This window comes from Peromyscus californicus, unplaced genomic scaffold (assembly GCF_007827085.1).
Source record: "Peromyscus californicus insignis strain IS unplaced genomic scaffold, ASM782708v3 Scaffold_2__1_contigs__length_46816999, whole genome shotgun sequence".
Taxonomy (NCBI): Eukaryota; Metazoa; Chordata; class Mammalia; order Rodentia; family Cricetidae; genus Peromyscus; species Peromyscus californicus.
Window position 1 is genome coordinate 37,239,464 of NW_026294540.1, and position 24,059 is coordinate 37,263,522.

General features: G+C 43.3%; 1 protein-coding gene across 2 annotated transcripts in view; it reads left to right on the top strand.

Moving 5' to 3' along the window:
• The window catches only part of Lmtk2 (lemur tyrosine kinase 2), a 95,966-nt gene that overhangs the window by 32,555 nt on the left and 39,352 nt on the right, over positions 1–24,059 (top strand). The window contains exons 3-6 of one of the 2 annotated variants that reach the window (XM_052754408.1): positions 990–1,134; positions 12,545–12,618; positions 16,792–16,910; positions 17,756–17,843. In XM_052754408.1, coding sequence (XP_052610368.1) covers positions 990–1,134; positions 12,545–12,618; positions 16,792–16,910; positions 17,756–17,843 — 426 coding nt within the window. The remainder of the gene's footprint in view (positions 1–989; positions 1,135–12,544; positions 12,619–16,791; positions 16,911–17,755; positions 17,844–24,059) is intronic. The other variant, XM_052754409.1, reaches the window with a different exon arrangement.

The window sequence follows — 24,059 nt, forward strand, 5'->3', positions numbered from 1 at the left end:
GCACCACTGACTCCAGCCCTCTTTCTACTGTATTGCATTTATTTATTTTGAGACATATTCTTACTAAGTTGGCCAGGCTGGCCTTGAACTTACTCCATAGTAGAGACTGGCCTTGAACTTTCTATTTTGCCTAGATCTCCTGAGTAACTGGGATTACAAGGTATGTGCTGCCTGCCACACCCAGCTCCTGGCATGGTTTCTTTTTAAAGCAGAGTACTTTTATTATTTGTAACTATGCATATATGTGTATGTGAGTATGTGCACAAGCACATATGAAGAGCCAGCTGTTAATGTCGTGCGGACTGAGAACTGAACCCAGATTCTCTGCAAGAGCAACAAGTGCTCTACATTGAACCCTCTCCCCAGCCACTTAAATATCTGAATTTTTAAACTCTTTATTTCAGTAGAAATCACATTGCAGTTAGAAGTGCAATTAGAAAATTTCAGAATAAAATTAACTTTGACCCAGTTTGCAAAGAGATTTGTGACAGTAAATAATGATTCTTTTGAAAGAATTGTTTAATCTCTTAACAATTCTTGGCCTTTTCAGTCCTTGAAACTTTTAAGCCTGAGCAGATATTTCCAGGTTAAGTTCTGTGGGCATTTTAGAATTTTTTTTTAAACTTTTAAGCTGTCAGTTTAAAAAATTACATAAAATGTTTATTGCTTACTTTAAAATCTTATTCTCACTCTAGATATGGTGGTACATGCTTGCTGTCCTAGCACGTGGGGAGAAGGAGCAGGAGGGTCAGGAGCTGCAGGCTAGCCTAGGATATGGGAGTCTAGCCTGAAAAACAAGGCAAAACAAGAAAGAAAACATCTTATTTTTTCTGCTATTTGGAGTTAGTGAGCATAATTACTTGTGCTTTTTACTAGAAGTAAATATGAATTGGATAAAACTATGGCCGGGTGTTCCAGATGAACACGTAAACACTCCTTGTTTCAGCATTCACAGCCTGCTTTTCTTAAGCGATTTTTTTTGATTGCAGGAATTTGAAGATAATTTTGATGATGAGATAGATTTCACACCACCAGCAGAAGACACCCCCTCCGTCCAGTCCCCAGCAGAGGTCTTCACACTCTCAGTGCCAAATATTTCCCTTCCAGCGCCATCCCAGTTCCAGTCTTCTGTGGGTAAGACCTTCTGTCCTCCTGTCCAACGTCCATGACCTCGTTGCAGACGTGGAGTATGTAGACTCTGTGCTGCAGCCACAGCTGCCATCTCTTCCTCTGCCTGTCACACTGCATCATGATAGTCAGACTCAGCCTGTAAAAGCTGTCTGTCCCTCCTGAGTTCTTCCTGAAACATTGAAATGGAGGCTGGGGTGTAGCTCAGTTGTTAAGAGTTCTTGCTTAGCATGCACAAAGGCCTGGGTTCGATACCCAGCATTGCATAAACTGGGTGCATAGCAAGTGTCTATAATTGTGGCACTTGGGAGGTGGAGGCAGGAAGATCAGGAGTTCAGGGTCATCCTGGGTTACACAAAACCCTTTCTTTAAAAAAATGTAAAAAGCAAAAAGGCTCAGGTGCTGTCTCTGGTGGGATGGTTTCTCTAGCCCACGACACTGCTTACCTTGATGTGTGCTGCCTGACTGAGGAGGGCCATAATGAGATATATTAATTGGACTGGCTTTTCATAAGGGTTTTTAGATTTTATTTCCTGTTATAATGTAACTGTGGTTCAAGAAGTAGTGTTTTCCAAGACGGTAAAAGGAAGGATGTTTAAGTCTTTGCAGGTACTAACCCTGCCTTTTGTGGTAGCCATTGCACTGTGGGGTATGTTTAGGGCAGTATACACCCAGTATACATCCTCCTGCAGGCACTTGTCTTAGTTATTGTTCTGTTGCCATGAAGAGACACCATGACCAAGGCAACTTATAGAAGAGGGTGCGTCCATGATCATCATGGCAGGGAGCATGGCAACAGACAGGAGCAGCAGTTAAGAGGTTATGTCCTGATCTGAGGCAGAGAGAGGAGAGAGACTGGGCCTCACATGGACTTTTGAAACCTCAAAGCCCACCTCCAATGACACCTCCTTCAACAAGGCCACATCTTTAATTTTTCCCAACAGTGCCACCAACTGGGGATCAAGCATGCAAACATATGAGCCTTGGGGGCGGGGGGGCATTCTCATGCAAACCACCACAGCATGTGATGACTAAAAGAAAAAGTAAGCTAGACAGAGCTGGTGACACACCCCTTTAAAAGCAGCCCTCTGTCTTGGTCTACCTAGTGAGCTCCAGGACGTCAGCAGGAAGAAAGGAAGGGAGGGAGGAAGAAAAGAAGAAAGAAAGTAAGCCAGAACATGGTACTCAGGGGAGATAGCTCAGACAGTAAAGTGCTTACCATGCAAAAATGAAGACCTGAGAACTGATCCCCGGCACCACGTAAAACCCAGGCGTGGCAGTTTGCATGTCAACCCCGGGGTTGGGGCTGGGTAGTAACAAGTGGATCCTTGGAGCTTGCTGGCTATCCAGTCTAGATAAATCAGTGAGCTTCAGGTTCAGTGAGAGAGCCTGTCTCAAAAAATAAAAGTGGAGAGTTGCAGAGTACCAGTGTCCTCTTCGAACATCTGGAGGTAACAGGCATCCTTGTGGTACACACACATACATGCAGGCAAAACACTCGGACACATAAAATAAAATGCATAATTCAAAACAACTTTTAAATGACATGTAATGTATTTAGCTTTAATTTCTCTAAATAATAATATTCAAGGGTAGACTTCAATCAAAATGGTATTTAAAAGGAGTCCAATCAATCTTTGGGATCGCTTAAGCTTCAATGGAAATGCTTCCGCTTGTTTATGTCATTGTTTACTTCCTTCTACTTAAGGAAAGCCCTGAGTTGTTCAGTCCATCTTAATTGCAGGCAGTAGAATCCTAACTCAGATGAGTACTGGTGGAAGAGAGACCAGATTGTGGGAGGAAAAAAGATGGAGATGGCCTTGGAAATAGCTTGATGCAGGGCCTTTTAATTCAGTCAGCTTTTTTATAGTCTTTGCCTGTCGGCTTCATCTCTCAGGCAATTCTCTCCTTGGAAGAGAGAGTGACAGCTGAGAATTCCAGATTCCTATCTTTGTAGCTTCACTCCTCAGGGACCAGGAAGAACCACCTTGGAGAGGCATTCTGGGTGTGTTTACTTCAACCATATGCAGAAGCATCACTTAGGAGAGTGGGGACAGATAAGAGGCCAAGAGTTTCCCTTCAAGGTCTGTTGGGATGGTTAGGATCACAAAGAGACAAAGGCATGAAAGAAATTACGGTGAGCCAGGCAGCAAGGCCTTTCTTTTTTGAAGCCTCCTTGAAGTCCTTGGAGCTGGGGAGATGGCTCGGTAGGGAGATGGCTCACTGATGTACGAGTATGGGACCTGAGGTTGGATCTCCCTCTCCCATGGAAAAGGCTGGGCGGGATGACAACACTGTTAGCCCTGGGTTCACTGAGAGATTCTGTCTTACAAATGAGGTGAGGAACAACAGAGGGAAAGACCTGGCCTTTGATCTACACACAGCACGTGCACATGGGTGTGCACATGCACACAAATGTGGGTGTGCACTACACACAGCTTTCCCTCAAATGTATCAATAAATAAAATGTTTCTCAATAGGAAGAAACCATTCTGCGTTTCTTAGAATACTCTCAAGTATTTTTATCATCTTGGGATATAAAAGGACTTGCCATGCTCAGCACTAACTCTAGATGCCATGAAAGAAAGCATTGCCAAATTTGATTCATAAAATAAAATATTCTGTATTAGAAAAAATACACTGTACATCATTTGACATGGTAGCAAAAAAACTGTAAAGTACATTAAAGAGTTCACACAAATGTTTTAAGAAATTAAAGAGAAGCACTTAGGGGTGGGGTGGTGGCGGTGGTGGTGGTGGCGGTGGCGGCGGCGGCGGCGGCGGCGGCGGCGGCACACACCTTTAATCCCAGCACTTAGGAGGCAGAGACAGGCAGGTCTCTGAGTTCAAGGCCAGTCTGGTCTGCAGAGTGGGTTCCAGGACAGCCAGGGCTACACAGAGAAACCCTGTCTCAGGAAAAAAAAAAAAGAAAGAAAGAAAAAAGAAAGCAGTTAAAGGGGTAACATGGGGTGGGGGAGATGACTCAGTTGGTAAAGTGTTAGAGGACTTGAGTTTGAACCCTAGAACTCAAGTAAAAATACTGGGTGTGGTGGTGCACACTTGTAATCCCAGCACTGGGGAGGCTCAAACAGGCAGGTCCCTGGGGCTCTACTTGGCAAGCTTCAGGTTAGTGAGACTCTTAAAGTACAAGACACCTAAAGAATGATACCAAAGGTGGTTCTTTGGCTTCCACTTTCACACTTACGTGCTCACGCAAACATGTGCACAAACTAAACATAGAGAAGTACTGTGTCACTAGAACAAGTGAGCTAGGATGTGGAAGGAGATAGTGGTGGCATGAAGTTGAAAGTGTCCATGTGTGCACACAGGAAGAGCATCATTAGTGGATGAAATGCCGACTTTTGGAAAGATGATAGCATCAGGAGGAGGAAGGGGATGTCCTGGGTAGTTTGGTGAGTGGGACAGGACCGAAGCCTTCTCAGCCCCTCACTGTCAGTGCAGCCAGAGAGGGGAGTTTCCTGATAGTGCATCTGAGTGTGGGTGCTCTTTATCTTCATCCAGCAGGTCCACTTCTGTGTTCAGTGCAAGATGTGCAAAGTAGCGGATCGCAGCACTGTTGGGCTGGGCAGATGGAGTGTCGGTGGGTAGCTTGCTAAGTTACAGGCAAGCTGACAGTCGTCTGCACAGGCGAGCAGTGTCTGATGGCTAGAGGTAACTTGTGGAGTGTGAGGTGTGCTGCCTGTTCACAAGCTCGTTTAGAAGCTCTGCCTATTCTTTTCCTCTGTGGTGTGAGTTTTCTTTCTTTCTTTCTTTCTTCTTTTTTCTTTTTTTTGGTGGGGGTGGGGGTCTAATGGTTTAGCTCTGACTGGTCTGGAAGTTACTATATAGGCCAGGCTGGCCTCCAGCTTGAAGAGATCAGCCTGCCTCTGCCTTCTGGATGCTGGAATTACAGGTGTGCACCACCACACCTGGTCATGTAAACACGAAATATATTCTCTTGGTCCTGAAACCAAAGCATAGAAAAGTATCTATAATGAAATGTTCTTCTTTGTTTCTTATATATCTTTCCAGAAGATTTTTTGGGGTAGGGTGGGGGCCGGAGGGGTGGAGTGAGGGGTACAGGGGTGATGACAACAAGATCTGTCTTCGTAGCCCAGGCTGGTCTCCTGCTTTAGCTTCCTAAATACTAGGATTATAGGCCTGTGCCACCATACTCAGCTACTCTAGGATTTTTTAATGCATATACACTCTAATCTCACTTTTCAGTTTAAGTATTTTGTTTCCTTTTTGGAAGGCTTTTTTTCCCCTTTGGTTTTTTGAGACAGGGTTTCTCTGTCTAGCCCTGGCTGTCCTGTCCTGGAGCTCACTCTATAGCCCAGGCTGTCCTTGAATTCAGAGATCCACCTGCCTCTGCCTCCTTAAAGGATTAATAGCATGAGCCACTATTTCCTGGCTTAGAAGACTATTTTTATAGAGCAGTCTTAGGATAATAACAAATTCAGGAGTTGCAATGGTCTCCATGGTATAGCTCTTCTTGCCCACATGCTTAGCCCCACCCCCCTTTATGCAGTTATCACAGTAAATATACTATTTGGTATTGTGCTCTGTGTGTGTGTGTGTGTGTGTGTGTGTGTGTGTGTGTGTGTGTGTGTGTGTGTCTGTCTGTCTGTCTGTCTGTGTAGTATATGTGCTATGGGTTTAGGGGTAGTATATGCTCCCATATGTGTGAAGATGTACATATCCATGCATGTACAGAGGGAGGGGAGAATGTCAAGTGTCCTGCTGTGTCATTCTTTACCTACCCCTTAACACAGGTCTCTCACTGAACCTGGAGCTAAGCTGACCAGCAGCAAACACTATTGCTCCTACTGTTTTTGTCTCTTACGGCACTGGACACTGGGGACATGCCTGGATTTGTGTGTGGGTGTTGGGGATTTGAATTCAGATCCTCAAGCTTGTGCAGCCAGTGTTCTTATTTCTCCAGATCCACACTGTGCTTTTTTACAAATTTGCCAATTGAGTTAGTTCTCTTGACCATGACAAAGTGTCTGACAAAAGCAGTGTGAGGAAGGAAGGGTTGGTTGGGTTCACGGTTGGAGGGTTCGGTCCATCATGGTGGGAAAGGCACATCCCACATTAGAAAACAGTGACAAATGCTGGTTTTCCTTTGGATTCAGGGACTTCAGCCCATCTTCAGAGTTTTCTCTCTTGAATTTAACCTTTCTGGAAATGCACTTAGAGACATATCTAGACATGGGTCTCCCAGGTGATTCCAAAGCCAGTCATCTTCTTGACAGTGAAGATCAACCATCACACCGATATATCCTGAAGATCTTTCCTTATCAATGAACATACCTTGTTTATTTTTGCTTACAGTTTGTAGTACTTGTATTTTTGTATACTCTTAGCATAGTTTATCTAACCAGTCTAATTGGTAGATATTTTTGTTGTTTTTAATCTTAAACTATTAAAAATATAAAGCTTCTGGGTGTCCAGAGAGATGTAACTCAGTGGTTAAGAGGACCTGAATTTGGTTCCGAGCACCTCTGTCAGGTGGCTTACTACTGCCTGCAGTTCTGGATCCAGGACACCTGATAGCTCTGGATTCTGAGGGCAGCCCCCATGCACACAAAACTGAAAAATAAGTAGGGGGCGGGCAGGTCAGATGGCTCGTGTGTAAAGGTGCTTTCTGCAAAGCTTGATGGACAACCTGAGTTCAGCCCCTGGAACCCACATGGTGGAAGGAAAAAAACCAACTCCCACTCATTGTCCTCTGTCCTCTACATGCTTGCTCTGTATGTGTAAACCTACTACTCACCCCACAGCAAACAAGCAAATAAATGAAGTTTAACAATTACTCATTTGTGGAATTCCTTCTTAGAGGTAAGTCAGCCTTTCCTTTATTATTTTTTTTATTTTTATTCTTATATTTATTTATTTTGGTTTTTTCGAGACCAAGTTTCTCTGTGCTGTTTTGGTGCCTGTCCTGGATCTCGCTCTGTAGAACAACAGGTCTTGAACTCAGAGATCCACCTGGCTCTGCCTCCCAGGTGCTGGGATTAAAGGCGTGCACCACCACCACTACCACCACCACCACCTGGCCACCTTATACTTTTGATGGATGTTGCCAGCTTACTCTTCTTCAGGAGTTGTATAGTTTATATTCCTGCTAATCAGGCATGGATTTTTATGTTACTGGTTAGGAATAAGGTGGTGTGAATTCATATATTAGAGTGTTATAAATATAGGATGTTAACTATAATCTCCATGATAGCCACTAAAATAAAATCCAGTAAGGGATGTCAAAGTATTTCACTAAAAAAACCCACAAATACAAGAAAAAGACTTTGATGAACATGGTTCCTGGTTTTATTTTTATTACTTTACATTTAGTTTTTTTGTTTTTTGAGAGAGGGTTAGTTCATTCATGCCTGTGGGTGATGAGGCCAGAGGTTGATGTTGGGTGTCTTCCTCTATTGCTCTCCAACTTATATATTTATTTATTTAGAGATAGGGTCTTTTTCTGTGTGTGTGTGTGTGTGTGTGTGTGTGGGATCACAGGCACACAGTTGCTAAACTGACTTTTGTGGATGTTGGGGATCTGAACTCAGTTCTTCATGCTTGAGCAGTAAGCACTTTAACCATCTTCCTAGATGCTATGTTTAATTTTTTGAGACAAGATCTCATGTAGCCTAGGCTGGTCTTGTATGTGTAGCCAAGGATGGCTTTGTACTCTCTGTCCTTCTGCCTCCCAGTACCTCTCTGTCCAGCTTCCAGCTTTTAATAAAAGGGTCTCTTGATTTCAATAAAGCACATTGACTTTTTTTTTTTTTAAATAAGAATTCAGGATTTGGGCCAGGCGTGGTGGCACATGCCTTTGATCCCAGCACTAAGGAGGCAGAGGCAGGCAGATCTCTGTTCGAGGCCAGCCTGGTCTACAAAGTGAGTTCCAGGACAGCTAGGTCTGTCACTCAGAGAAACCCTGTCTTGAAAAAAAAAGAAAAAGAATTCAGGATTTATCAGGTGTTTAGAGATTTTGTATCTTAAGGAATCTATCGTCAAAATTGCACTTTAAAAAATATTACTGGGCTGGAGAGGTGGTTCAGCAGTTAAGAGCTCACAACCATCTATCTTGTAACTCCAGTTCCAAGGATCTATTTCCTCTTCTGGCACCATGCATGCACATGGTGTGCATATATACATGCAGGCAAAACACTCATACACACAAATCTTTTAAAAATTAAAACTACTTATTATGATAAGAACTTCTTTTGTGGTGCTAAAGATTAAATCCAGAGGCTCATGCATGGTAGGCAAGCTATCATTGAACTACACTCACAGCCTTACTTTTTACATTTTAAGTGAAATCTGTAGCCTATCTTGAGTTGATTTCTGGGTGTGGGATCCAGGTCTGGTTTTAGTAGATCTCTGCATCTTTTAGCCTTACTCGATGCTTGGTCCTCCTGAGCGCTGTGCTCGCACATGTGTGGGTCTGGCCGAGGCTTTCTGTTTTCTTTCGTAGCTGACGTGTGTGTTCATTGTTTGGTGTCATGTCTTCATTGTAATAGCTCAACTGTAGCATGGGATTGCACAGATTATTACAGTCATCGGGCTTTCCTATTTCCATGAAATCCAGTTTATTTTCCCCCTTCTGTTACATGTGTATTTGTTTCATAATTATATGAAATTCATAATTTCATAATGGTTAAAAACCATTGTCAAATCCAAGATCCTAAAGATTTAATATCTCTGTATCTATGAGTTTCATAGTTTCATCTTTTAAATGTAGCTCTCTAATCTGATCTCTTTTCTTAAAGATTTATTTGTTTTATTTTTTATATATTTAAGTGTATATGTGTGCACCACAGGCATACTTGATGACCTTAGCGGTCAGAAGAAGATGTCAGTCCCTAGGAACTGGAGTTATAGATGGTTGGGAGCCTCCAAGTGGGTGCTGGGAACTGAGTCTGAGTCCTCTGCAAGAGCAGCAAGCACTGAGCTATCTTTCTACCCCATGATCGATTGACAGCCCCCCATTCTTCACCCTCCTGCCTCCCCTGCCTTCCTCCTTTTGTGTGTGTGTGTGTGTGTGTGTGTGTGTGTGTGTGTGTGTGTGTGTGTGTGAGAGAGAGAGAGAGAGAGAGAGAGAGAGAGAGAGAGAGAGAGAGAAGTGCATATGTGTGTGTGGGTGCACATGGCAGAGGACAACTTGTGGGAATTAGTTCTCTCATGTAGGTTCTGGGCATTGAACTCTGGTAGTTAGTCTTGTTAGCAGGCACCTTTCACCACTGAGTCATTATGCTGGCCTCTCTGATCTGTTTTGAGTTAATTTTTTATATAGTGTAGGGAAAGGCATTTTTTATTGTTTGGTTTTTAGCTATCTGTGGTCTCCTGTAGCCCTTCAACTCTTGTAGTCGAGGATGATCTTGAACTCTTGGTCCTCTTGTCTCCACATTCCCCCCAACTGCTAGGATTACAGGTGAGTGTCACCATACCTAATTTTATGGAGCTGGAACTCGGGGCTTTTAGCAGGCTAAGCAAGTACTCTACTGACTAATCTACCTCCCAAGGCCAAGGATAGGATATTAGAGTTTAATTTTGGAGTTTAATTAATAACATATGGTTATCCAGCTGTCCCAAGAACATTGTCTGAAGACTCTGGTTTTTCCTTCATTGAATTGTAGTGGCACCTTAACATTTTTTTAAAAAAAGGTTTTTGTTATTTTTAGTTATGTGTGTGTGTGTGGGGGGGGTGTTTTGCCTACATTTATGTATATGCATTGCATGGGTGCCTGGTGCCTATGGAATCCAGAAGAAGGTGCTGGATCTCCTGGAACTGGAGTTAAGAATTGTTGTGAACCACCATGCTAGGAGCCAAAACCTCAGTCTTCTGTAAAACCAGTGAGTGCTCTTAACTGCTGAACTATCTCACTCAGGTTTGGTCACATTAGAAGGCTCACACCTGCCTGTAACTCCAATTCCAGAGGATCTGATGGTACCCACGTGGTACACATACAGACAAGCAGGTGTGCACATACACACAAATAATAAGTAAATAAATATAAAGCAAATCCGAGTCCTCTGGAAGAGTAGCACGTGCTCTTAACTGCTGAGCCATCTCTCCAGTCCAATCTTGGCACCAAAATTACCTTCATGTATTTGTTCATTTAGTGTATGGATGTGGGTGCAGTGCGTATGTGGAGGTCTGAGGACAGCTCCTGGGAATTTGTTCATTGCTTCCACCTTGTGGCTTCCAGGGATGGAACTTAGGTCATTGGGTTTGGCAAGTAGGTACATTTACCCAGTGAGCCATTTTGTCAACCTTGACACCTATTTTAAAGAAAATCACTTCACCACTTTTGTGTGAATTGCTTTTTAAATCCTAACGTTAATATTTTTCCTTTTGGAAAAGATTTGTCTTTATTATTTTTAATTTTGTATATGTGCATATTTGCATATGGGTATGTACATGTGAGTGCAGGTGCCAGTGGAGGGCAGAGGAATCGATCCCCTGGAGCTGGAGTTTTAGACGTAAGCCATTATGTGGGTGGACTCGAACCCAGATCCTCTGGAAGAGCAGCAAGCGATCTTAACCACAAGCTGTCTCTTCACCTCCTCCCTGTTTTTGTGTTTGTTTATTTTTTAAGTAGTGGTGATTGCAGTGAAGATTACAGTTAACATCATCCTTTATAACAATTGAACTTTAATTGATGGCAGTTTCACCAGTTGGACTGGGAAGGTGGCTCAGTCAATAGAGTGTTTGCCTAGCATGTGTGAGAGCCTAGGTTCAATCCCCATCACCTCATAAAACCATAAAACTGTATGGTCGTGCATGCCTGTAATCTCAGCACTCAGGAGGTAGAGGTGGAAGAATACAGCCAAGGGTCATCCTTGGCTACAGAGTTAAAGACCAGCCTAGGATACATGAGACCTTTTCTTAAAAACAAGTAAAATTTATCACACATTACATCTTTATGCATTTTATATCTGTTAACATAGGTTATAACTTTTTAAAGCGTTTGTATTTTAACTCATGTAAGAAATAAAGAAGAGAAACTATGTCCCAGTAATACAATGATGCTGGTTTTATACTTAACTCTTCATTACATTTTCTTCCTTCCTTCCTTCCTTCCTTCCTTCCTTCCTTCCTTTTTTTTTTTTTTTTTTTGTTTTTCGAGACAAGGTTTCTCTGTGTTGTTTTGGTGCCTGTCCTGGAACTCATTCTGTAGACCAGACTGGCCTCGAACTCACAGACTCGCCTGGCTCTGCCTCCCGAGTGCTGGGATTAAAGGTGTGCGCCACCACCTTTTGCAGTTCTGAGTTTCTGTTCATTGTCCCTTGATCACATGCTGAAGGGATCCCTTTAGCAGTTATTTATTGCAGGGCAGGCATATTGGTAGCAAACTCCAGCATTGCTTATCTGAGAGGTCTTCATTTTGGGAATGTGGTTTTGCCAGATATAGCATTCTTAGTTCGAAGGTCTTTTTCTCCCAGCACTTTATCTTGGGAGCCCACTGCCTTCTGGCCTCCATTTCTGATGACTAATTGGCTCTTAGTTTTATTTAGGATCCTGTGTACACAATGAGTCATTTCTGCCCTCCCAGGTTTCTCTGTCTCTCTACAGTTTGATTGTTAGGGTCTTGATGTGGTCTCTGAGTCCAGTGTTATTGGAGTTTGCTGATCATTTTGGATATGGAGATGCATGTCCTGTAGCAGTAGCAAGCCATTTTCTACCATTTTTTTTTTCCTTCTGGAACTCCCCTTATGTCTATATTGGTCAACTTGATAGTGTCCCCATGACAGAGTTACTATATCAAGAAAAACAAAACAAGACAAAACCAACAGTATAAGATAGTATTAAAAAAAAAACCAAGATATCAAAGATATATTGTCAGCATTTAAACTTAAGACTCTGTGTCATTAATTTGAAAGAGACACTAATGTATTTGTTCTTATTAGCACAAATATTAAATTTATGCCAGTATTTTTGCTGTACAGGTTATGTATTTGACATTTATTTTAAAGATTTGTTTTCATTATTTGTGTGTGTGCGCATATCACATTCTCTGGAGATAGAATTGCAGGTGGTTGGGAGCAAGTTGATGTGAGTGCTAGGAACCAAACTTGGGTCCTCAGGAAGAGCAATAAGCTCTCTTAACCACTGAGCCATCTCTTCAACCCTTATTTATTTTATTTTAGTTAGATATTTGTGTGTGTGTGTGTGTGTGTGTGTGTGTGTGTGTGTGTGTGTGTGTGTGTGTGTATCTGTGTGTCTGTATATTTGTATTGTTGCTTTGAGACAAAGTTTCATCATGTATCTAGGCTGGCCTCACACTCGTGATCCTCCTGCCTCAGTCTTCCTAAGATCTGGAGTCAGAAACCTGCACCACCATGATGACTCTTCCTGGCTTCCCTAGATGCTTATATTTTTAATAATTTCTCTTTTTTTCCCCAGAAGGTTTGAAGTCTCAAGTTGCCCGACACAGTCTAAACTATATACAGGAAATTGGAAGTGGCTGGTTTGGAAAGGTAAAGTGCTCCTTACTTTCTTTTACTCCTTCCTGATTATACAGTTGATGTTTTAAAGCTAATTAGGAATTGGGTCATGTGACACTACATAGTATTCTCTGTAGACACTGTAGTGTTAGTAAGACTTTTCATCACCTTTGCAACTCTGAGGTGGCATGAGCTCAGCTATGCTGGGTACATAACCTTCTAGGAGGTTGTCTCATTCTGTTCAGACTGCTATGACAAAAAATACCATAAACTGGATAGCTTTCCAAGCAAAAATTTATTTCTTGCAGCTCTGGAGACTAGTTGATTAGACATCTGATGAAGGTTTATAAATGGCACCTTCTGGCCATTTTCTCACATGACAAAATGAGCTTGGATGGACGTTCTCTGGGATTTCTTGTGGCTTTTGTTTGTTTGTGTGTTTGTTTGTTTGAGACAGTCTCACTGTGTATCTTTGGCTCTCCTTGAACTCACAATGTAGACCAGGCTGCCTCAAAGTCGCAGATCTAAGATCTGCCTGCCATTAAGCCTGGTACCTGCCATTAAGCCTGGTGGTGGTGGTGGTGGTGGTGGTGGTGGTGGTGGTGGTGGTGGTGGTGGTGGTGGTGGTGGTGGTGGTGGTGGTGGTGGTGGTGGTGCTGCTGCTGCTGCTTCTTCTTCTTCTTCTTCTTCTTCTTCTTCTTCTTCTTCTTCTTCTTCTTATTCTTATTCTTATTCTTATTCTTATTCTTCTCCCTCCTCCTCCTCCTCTTTTTAAATAATGATTTATTTATTTATTTTATGTGTGAGTGCTTTATTTGCATGTATGACTTTATGCCAGAAGAGGGTATCAGATCTCATTACAGATGGTTGTTAGCCATCATGTGGGTGCTGGGAATTGAACCTGGGTCCTCTGGAAGAGCAGCAGGTGCTCTTAACTGCTAAGGCATCTCTCCAGCCCTGAGCCTGGTTCTTATGATTATTTTTTCTGGAGGTGGTGAGGGAGGGGGGATGTGTGTGGATTAAGACTTTCATTTTATTGGACAGATTGCCCTGAACTCCTAGGCTCAAGATGTCCTCCTTCAAGTTTAATTATTTACTTTCTTCTGTCTCTCTTCCCCGTATAGCATCTAAACCAGTTTAGATTGTAAGCACTGACACTGAATACATCCAAAGGTTTTGATTTTGGATTTTCCTGAGAGTCAAGCCATGACCTAATCAAAGAATCTGCCTGGCAGTTACATTGCAGAGTGCCAAGATGAAAGCGGGGGACTTAGTTCCAGCTGTTGCTAGCATCAGTCTGTATGTTCCTTGTATGTGTGTTTTCAGGGCTGACCGTTTGGTGTTGGATAACCCAGTGGTGTGCTCCTCTCTGCAGAAGACTACTTCTCCCACTCCGCATTCCTGAGGTCCCTGTAGTTCTTTGTCTAGGATTGAGGCATTGTGAGCTTCCCCTCTTTTATATAATACTATTTTTAGACCGAGTCTTGCTATGTATCTGACCTTTTGATCTTTCTGCCTCAGCTTCCCAATTGCTGGCATGAGAAGGGGTGTCCCACCATGCCCAGATGTGCTTTATTTTGGAGGTTGAGAAGCAACTTCAACCTGTTTCTGTGTCAGGGTATAGGAGAGAAGGGGACAGTTGTGAGAGCAAAGTCCTTGGTAAGCAAGAGGTCAGGGGTCAGTAGCACATTTGAAAATTAGGTCTTAGAAACAGAGGCGTGTCTTTCTTGCATTGGGGCAGAAGCAGATGGTGTAGGTCTGGGTACAGGTGCACCCATGGGTGTCAGAATGAGAAAGTTTACTTCTGCTGTCTTCAGTGGGGAGGCCAGTTCTCTCCTTAGGAGAAGAGGGGAATGATATGTGGAAGTTTGCATAGAAGGTGTGAGAGTCATTGGGGAGAATGGCCCAGCTTAGGGTGTGGGTGCTCAGAAACCCTATACATTTAGAATGGCAGCAATAATCATCTGTAATTTTTCCTCTGCTTTTGATGTTTTTTATAGTAGTTGAATTTAGCAAGCACCAAGGTCTGGTTAAGCTGCTGGAATATTTTAGAGAGGGAACAAGGGATTAGTGATAGGTAGGGAGGCTAGTGGGTTTGCAGGGCAGGTTGACTCCTTGTAGGTAGAGTTAGAGTGCAGAGCTAAGTAAGTTTGAGATAAAGAGACTTGTGAGGAAGTAGAGGTCAGAATTCAGGGTCTGGAATGTAAGGTATTTACTGGCAAGGTCTAGATCTGTGGGAGTATTGGCTGGGATTATAGGAAAGATGTTTGCAAGTAAGATAAAAGGATGGAAAGGTCTGTTGGAGGAGTGCTTCAGCCAGTAAGCGTGCTTGCTGCATAAGCATGAGGCCCTGAGTTCAAATCCCAGCACCCATATAACAGCCCAGTCATGGTCCTGTGCACACTTGTAACCCCAGCACCGAAGGAGAGAAGGCTTGCTGGCTACCATCCTATCTGAAAAATGCTAGTTCTAGGTTCAGGGATAGATCCTGCCTTGAAGAAGTAAGGTGGAGAGGCTAGAGAACACCCTCCTGGCCTCTGCTCACCCACAGGCACATGCAATCCACATACTCCACATATACCACTCACATTCATAAACATACAAATTAAAAAAAAAAATTGGGTGGTTTGGCTCAGCAGGTCAGAATGCTTGCTACTGAGCTTGATGGTCTGTATTTAGTTCCTGGAACCTACACGGTGGGAGAGCTGACTGCAGGTTGTTCTCCTACCTCTCAGGTGCTGTGTTATGCATGCCTGTGCATACATTAGATACAATTTAAAAAGTATGGGATGGTTGTCTGGTCTCTGCAGACACTGGACACCAAGAATGCGCACAGTGACGGACGGCAGAGAGAAACAAGCGGAGTCAGGCAGGTGCAGTAGCCCACCATTGTTCCTCCACTTGGTGGAAGTGATGCTTATTGTATAGATACAGGCTGACTCATTAGAGCAAAGACTGTGATTTAGCTAATACTCAGAAGTTATTGTCCCTTAGACTCCTGGTAAACCCACTTAATTTTGTAGAAGTCTTTATTCTAATCTCTACATTAAAATTAATCTACCTTATACAAATATTTAAATGATCTTTTTCTGTCTATGACTCTGTCTCTCTCCCCATGTATGGTATATGTTTCCTATGTGTGCATGGAGGCCAGAGGTTGATGCTGATTTCTCAGTTGCTGTCCACTTTATTTTTTGAGAGAGAGTCTTTCACTGAACCTGGAATTCTTCAATCTGGAGCTCTTCAATTAGGCTAGATTAAGCTAGCCGGCTGCCTGTAAGCTCCAGGGAGCCCCTATCTCTGCCTCCTCGGACCTATGATTGCAAGGGTTCATCCCCATACCTGGCTTCTTTATGTGGGTTTTGAGGGTTGAACTCAGGTCTGTGTACTTTACCACCTGATTCATGTCATCTCCTCAGTGTTTAAAAACTATTTCAAAAGGAAGTCAATTGATCTTGGTCATTTACTAGTTAAATAATCCTTTACTTTGCCATCAGCCTGAGATGAGCTGTGTTTGGAAATGCTTTTGTTCTGTCCTCTGTTTAACCTTTTCCTTGTAGCAAGTTCTTAGGAGGTAGCTCACTTCATCTTTGAATCTCGGGGAGTGGGATTCTTCTGTGAAATTTTGGGACAAGTCAAAGGCCTGATGTCGTCAGAATCCCCTGGACTTTTCATTTCCGTGTGATGGTTGTTGTTGGCTCACGTGTGCAGACCGGTAACCATGTGCCTGAAGTGCTCTTAGAGGAGTGCTTGAGTTGTTCCGATGGAGCTCACAAATGGTTTGGCTGTTGCGACATGGTTCATTTCCAAGTAAATAGAAAAGATACATAACATGAATGTTTAAGTGTCTGGTGACTGCTTAAATGGCCCTTCTAGGACCGCCCTCCTCCCTTCCTTTTCTTCTTCTCTTCCTTCCCTTTCTTCCTTTCTCCCTCTTCCTGTTCTTTCAACAGGACATCTCTTCATAGCCCAGGCTAGCCTTTTATGAACTCTGTCTTCCTATGCCAGCCTGCACAGTGTGGGGTTACATTCGTACTCTATCATACCCAGATAAGTGTTGGAGTTTCCTAAGCTTTAAGAGTTGGTGTTCTGAGTAGCAAGCCATTTGGTTGTTACTTGTTTTCCCTCACTCTGTTTCCGACTCAGTGAGGCATACTTCTTTATCCTTTGGTAGAAGTGACAAGGAAAACCATTGTTTGCTTTTAGGTCCTCCTGGGAGAGACGTACACGGGCACCAGCGTAGCAAGAGTCATAGTGAAGGAGTTGAAAGCGAGTGCAAGCCCAAAGGAACAAGATGCTTTCCTGAAAAACGGAGAGCCTTACTAGTAAGTAAGCCTTCATGTGTGCTCTGCACACAGTCTGTGGTTCTGAAAATTAAATTCCTAAAACTACATTGAGACTTCTGCCAGAAAACCAGTCTCATTAGACCCAAAGTGCCCACAAGTCAGTTGAGAACCATTTAACCACTTAGCTTGAATAAGAAAAGGCAGCAGGCCTGTGGTGGTGTGCCACACACCTTTAATCCCAGCACTCGGAAGGCAGAGGCAGATGGGTCTCTGTCTGTTTGAGGTCTGCCTGATCTACAGAGCGAATTCTTGGACAGCCAGGGATACACAAAGAAACCTTGTCTTGAAACACCAAACAAACAAACAAACAAACAAACAAACAAAAAACAAACAAAAAGAAAGAAAGAAAAAAGACGAGCAGTTTGATGACAGGACTTCAAGCCGACTATAACAGAGACACTTCACTGAACATGAGCAGCACGCTTGACATGATAGGAAATACAGGGTTATGTAAAAAATCCCAAGGAATCCATTACAAAAATCTAGAAAAAATAATCAAGTCCAGCAAGCTTGCAAGATACAGGATCATTGTGAAAGAGTCACTTTGGGTAAGAAGTGTAGTTCAGTGGTAGAGCACTTGCTTGCCCAGAATGCAGGCAGCCCTGAGAAGGCATCTTACTGTGTAGTCCTTGCTGGCCTAGAACTAGCTCTGTAAACCAGGCTGGCCTTGAACGTGAGTGCTGGCATTTAAAGGCGTATGTCACCATCCCCAGTTGTGATGTGACCTTTTGAGTTTGTCATGCTGTAATGGAAATTGTGATGTTAAAATGTGAAGCACTAGCGTATTTCTTGATGAACAGTTCTGTGGCTTTTATTTTTACCAGTATTCTTCAGCATCCGAATGTTCTTCAGTGTGTCGGGCAGTGCGTGGAAGCAATTCCCTACCTTCTGGTGTTTGAGTTCTGCGACCTGGTAAGTTTTTAGTAGAAATTCAAGTTGAAGTGTTGGAGGGGCATTTGCAGTTTCTTTTTTTTTTTTTTTTTTTTTTTTTTTTCCTTCAAGACAGGGTTTCTCTGTGTAGTTTTGGTAACTGTCTTGTATCTCGCTGTGTAGACCAGGCTGGCCTCACAGAGATCTACCTGGCTCTGCTTCCCAAGTGCTAGGATTAAAGGCGCGTGTCACCACTGCCCAGCCAGTTTCTTTTTTTTTCTCCCAGAAGTGGTGGATGGGCCTGGCTTTAATGTCTACCCATTGAAGAACTTTGTGATATGTTAGCTCGTTACCTTTGTTACCTTTCTAGTGTTCGCTGTACCTGACCCCAAGCTGAGCTGTTTACTGTTATTACCATGTTGAATCCTACAGATCTCTGATTTAGCTTTTAGTATTTGTCAGTATTGTACATACGACCGAAAGAAGACTCATGGAGTTTAATCATGCACTAGGTAGCACTGTGTGGGTGAGCTAGAGTGTGGATCCTCCATACCCGTCCTGAGGGCCCAAGGTCTTCACACCAACCAGGCATTTTGAAATTGATTTTTCACCCATCAAGATAACCCATGAAAACTCTTACCAACAGAATGCCACTTGTCATTCAGATGATTTCTTTCTTGCTTATGTATATGTGTGTATGTGTATGCATGTTTGCATGTGTAAGGGCACATGTGTGCAGATGCATGTGGAGGCCTGAGGGTGATGTCAGTTGTCTTTCCCAGTCACTCTCTAGAATCTTAGTCTTTAAGGCAGTCTTTGGCTGAACCTGGAGCCCTCACATACAGCTAATCTAGCTGGCCATTTTGCTCCAGAGATCCACTGTCTCCACCTTCCACACACCAGAATTACAGGCAGGCTGCCACATCCACTTGGCATTTATATGGGCAGTGGGGATTCAAACTATGGTCCTTACACTTGATCCACCAAGCCGTGTCTCTCCAGCCCATCTCGATTTTGAAAATGGTGACTATGCATTTATATTGTTAAATTAGATGATAAGGAGTTCAAGGTCATCCTCAACTACATAGTGATTTGAGGTCAGCTGGAGCTGTGTGAGACACTCCAAAAAAAAAAGGCATTTTTTATTTCTAGGCATGTAACATTGATGTTGATAGTTAGAAAGATTGTTCTTCATACAGTTACATGAATACTTTTCATAACAATTTCTGTGTGAAAATTTTGAATAAACATCTTCTCCCCGGTGCAGAATGTTTCATCTCTTAAGGCTATTTTTAGCACATAATTGTTATTTTCAAAAACAGTGGTAAGAATATAATTGAATTTGCCAGATTTTAATTGATTTCTCTGCATTGCCTCAGTTTTCAGAACTTTAAAACTTCCTTGACTATGTACAGAGAAGTGGGAGTACCCCAAAATAAATCCCAGTTCACTCAGATAACATTCTGCTGCTATAAAAGAAAGCAGGTCACAGTGTGCGGTTAGCTTTACTCCTAAGTATGCTTCAGATGCTTCTATCCTCGGCAGAGGCGGCCCCTTCCCAAGGAAAGTTAATCAGTAAGGTTGATTAGCTTTAGTTGGATTCTTTCGCTGTGACCCTAGATCCCTGTGGTTTGGTTTATAGCAGCGAAGATGCTTTTCTGCTTTATTGTTAAATCAGTGCCATAGCTGTCTTCTTTTTGGGTATGTTGGGGCGGCAGTGTTTTCCAGACAGGGTTTCTCTCTGTAACAGTCCTGGCTGTCCTGGAACTCTCCCAGGCTGGTCTCAGACTCACAGAGAGCTGCCTGCCTCTGTCTCCCAAGTTCTGGGATTAAAGGAATTTGTCAACCCAGCCAACCAAAGCTATCTTCTAGGTTGCATTCATCTTTCGGATCAGTATTTTTGTTTTTATTTATTATGTATACAGTATTCTGTTTGCATGTTTGCCTGCATGCCAGAAGAGGGCATCAGATCTCATTACAGATGGTTGTGAGCCGCCTTGTGGTTGCTGGGAATTGAGCTCAGGTCTCCTGGAAGAGCAGTCAGTGCTCTTAACCTCTGAGTCATGTCTCCAGCCCCATGTTTTTTGTCTATCTATATAAATGGTAGCACATGCATGCCTGGACTCATTCATGTACACTCAAACACCAGTCAGTATTCGGACATTATTTCATGTGTGTTTTATGAGCTTTTGAGTCAATCTATACCTTTGTTCAAATCTATATCCTCCTCAGTTTGGGGTGAGGGTTATGAAGTGTTCTATTATTACTGAAAGAGGTATATTAAAATCTACTGCCCTAGGACCTGGGGAGATAGCTTAGTAGGTAAGAGCATTTTCTGTCCAAGCATGGGAACCTAACTTCAAATCCCCTGGACAACTAGTCTGGTGATGCGTGTCTTTAACCCCATCACTATAGGAGGACAGAGACGTAAGGATCCTGTGGCTCTATGGTCACCAGGCTAGATGAGAAATGTTGAGCTCCAGGTTCATTGAGAGACCCTGTCTCATGGGAATAAGGCATATAGCAATAGAAGAAGACCCCTGTCTCCTGGAAATAAGGTATATAGCAATAAAAGAGGACTCTTGATACCCTATTTATACCAGTTGGTACACCCTCATGCACACACATGAACATGCATGCACATACCACACACAGAAAACACAAAATAATAATTAAAAGAACCTTGCGTGCTGCTTATGCATTTTCTTGATTTCTCCTGATAATTCTAGTGGTTTTCCTTTATACTTCTTGTTGCCGTGTGTGAGAGGTATAGATGTAGACTTGGTGTGACTTACTAAAACTTAAACTTTTTGTTATTGTGAAGGGTTCCCTTGAAGACTCAAAGCATTGGTGACAGTAAAGCACTATGATGATAATCTGGTCAAAATGGCTTTCTTGATGCTAGAATTTAATTCTTTTGGCCAAGTGTAACTCATTCACTCTTCTCTGCTTTGAGTCTCTTGCAAATAGTTTATTATTAAATGCTTGCTAACCTGCAATCCTAATCTGGAACATGTGGTCCATAATGCTTATCCTAGTTAGTGTAGTATTTGGAAATTTCATTCTTCCTTCTTTTGGATCCCCTCCAGTTTTATTTTATGTGTATGGGTGTTTTTGCTTACCTACATCTTTCCGTGCACCACATGCATGCTTGGTGCCCACGGAAGCCCTGAAGAGGGAGTTACAGATAGTTGTGAACTGCAGTGGGTGCTGGGGATAACTCTAGTCCTGGGAGAACAGGAAGCACTCTTCTGAGCCATGTCTCTAGCCCCCTCCTTTTGGATTTTTTATTAGTATCATTTCAGTTTCCCCTGTCAGTTTGAATTTAGCTTCCTTTTCCTCTAGCTATGTGTGACTAACGTGACTGGTGAGTTCAGGGCCAGTACCTGCATATGAGGGCTTAGGCTTGCTCATCAGAAGCCTACTTCTCTGGGGCTTAGTTGGTAAAAGCATTTGCTGTAAGTGCATCAAGAACTGAGTTCAGGTCCCCAGAACCAGTGCAAAGCTGTATGGTAGCATGTAGTTTGTAACCCCGGTGTTCCTTCAGTGAATGGGAGGTAGAAACAGGAGAATTCCTGGAAGCTAGCCTGGCATATGCAGTGGCAAGCAAGAGCTCCTGTCTCAAACAAGCTGGAAGGCAGGAACTGACACCAAGAAGAGCTCTGTCATTGCTGGTGTGTTAGTGTGGTTAGTCTCATACCAGGGTTAAGGCTGTTAGGGTGAAGTGACATTCATCCCCATGGGCCATCTTCTGCTCACCCTTTTGAGCCTAGAAAACCTCAGAGATTGGTTCTTTGGCAGTAAAGACGACCCTCACTGGGTTCCAAAGTCTGGTTACCCTAAGCTCAGTTTGTGCAGAGACTGCACTGTAGGAGTAGTCAGGTGGCCTCAGGAGCTAGGAGGCTAGAGAGCGGAAAATGGTGCCCACCTACACAGACTACAGGGTATCCCCTGGGCCCAGCAGGCCTCAAGTGTACCTGGAGCCCTGTTCCTTCATGCATACCCCTGGCCTTCTCAGAAACAGGCCATTCTGAGTGGAGTAATGTCGTCCAAAGGCAGGAGCCACCCTCTGGTCCTAAAACTGGTCCTAAGCCACTGCAGCCACAAAAGACTGGCTGTTTCCCTCTGCTCTTAGGTCACAAACCTGAATGGATGCTGGCCTTTTTAGTCGTCACCAAACAGCACTCGTGCTCACTGATAATATCTGCATAGTCAAGGGAGAATCATTTTGCATTTAAGTAATCCATATACACTTACCAGCCTTACTTTGGAACACTTGTGAAAGCGTGTGACAGCTCTGCTGAAGGAGTTTATAAGCCATGGCCAGCTTATAATGCTTGACTTGATGGTGGCTGTGCTGGGAACACAACCTGAAAGATGACTGCAGGGTTTGTACAACTTGCCGTAGCGGATACCTGATGCTCTCTCAGCACACCAAGCAGTGAGTGTTTCAGTTGAGGATTGCTCATCCAGCAAAAATGTACTGAATGTGTGTGGAGCTCTGGGAGCTGTGCTTCATACTCAGGGAATTCCAGCATGATAAGCTTGCCCTGCCCAGTGTACCTGCAGGTGACTCACCTGGCCTGTCAGTTTCGGGTAGACACACCTGCAAAATTCATTTCATCTATGAAATGGTGATGAGGGCATAAAGGCATTGTTTTACATACAAAAGTGCCTGGCAAACAGGGGTGTGTGTGTGTGTGTGTGTGTGTGTGTGTCTGTGTCTGTGTCTGTGTCTGTGTGTCTGTGTGTCTGTCTGTCTGTCTGTCTATATGTATGTATGCATGTGGAAATCAGAGATTGACATAAGATGTATTCTTAAATCACTTCTCCACTTTTTTTTTTTTTTTTTTTTTGTACAAAGTCCCTCCCCTGACCTGGCTCACCAGTTCAGCTGAGGTGGTTGGCCAGTGAGCTCCAGTGATCTGTCTTTGTGTGTGCCCTGCCCCCACCCCTCCCTGCAGTGCTGGAATTCCAGGCCTTTGCTTTTTTTTTTTTTTTTTTAAAGATTTATTTATTTATTATGTATATAGTATTCTGTCTGCATGTATACCTGCAGGCCAGAAGAGGGTGCCAGATCTCATTACAGATGGTTGTGAGCCACCATGTGGTTGCTGGGAATTGAACTCAGGACCTCTGGAAGAACAGTCAGTGTTCTTAACCGCTGAGCCATCTCTCCAGCCCGGCCTTTGCTTTTTTATGTGGATGTTTGGGATACAGCTTCAGATCGTCATGTTTACCCAGCAGAATACTTTACCAGCTGAGCCATTTCTTCAGCCCAGTAATTATTTTCACTTTCTTAAATGAATCTAACTGCTAATTAAATAAAGATTTGTGTGGCCAATGACAGTGCTGCTGCTGAGACCCCAGTTGCTCAACCTCAGGTAAACATGGTGATGTGCTAGGAGAAAATTTGGTTTTGTTTGACTTTTTAAAATTGTAATTTAAATTTATTAATTGTGTGTGTATATGTTGTAAGTATTTGGGGGTGTGCACATGTTATAGCACACATGTAGAAGTTAGAGGGAAACTTTCAAGAGTCAATTCTATCCTTCCACTATGTAGATTCCAAGAGTCAAACTCAGATCCTCAGGCTTGGTGTCAAGCACTTTTACCCAGTAAACCATCTTGTCAGCCATCTTGCCAGTGCACCTTTCACCCTGGAATGTCTGCTGTATTAGGGATGCAGCCAGGGATCTGGACCACGCTAGGTGAAAGAGCTGCCACTGAGCCACACCCCAGAGAAGTACAGAAAGTCAGATTGGGATCCTAAGAGAGGCTTTACCTGGAGGTAAAATTTACAGAGTGAGTAGGTCGACTTTCTTCAAGTGGGACTGGCCAAGCCAGGCCTGGAAGCATGGTGACATGTTGGGTTGAAGTGGGAGAGGCAGGCTAGACTTGCTGGGAGGGATAAATAGGGAGGGTGGAAGGTAGGCTTATGAGTATGCTTGAGGCTAGGCTGTGAGCTGAGGTGCTCGAGAGTAGAGAATGAATTTTCTTACATTCACTTGTGCCTTCACCTCCCTCGTCGCCTCCAGAGCAGGGGTGCTGGACATTTCAGGTGGTGTTCTTGAATGTCCTGCCAGACTTACAACAGCAGGTGGGTTTCAGTGTTGCCAAGGAAGACCTTGAACTCCTGATCCTCTCTCTCATCTACTCTCAGAGTGCTGGGATTACAGGCAAGACCACTACACCCAGTTTATGCTGCACTAGAGATGGAACCCAGGGCTTTCTATGTGCTAAGGGAGCACTCTTATC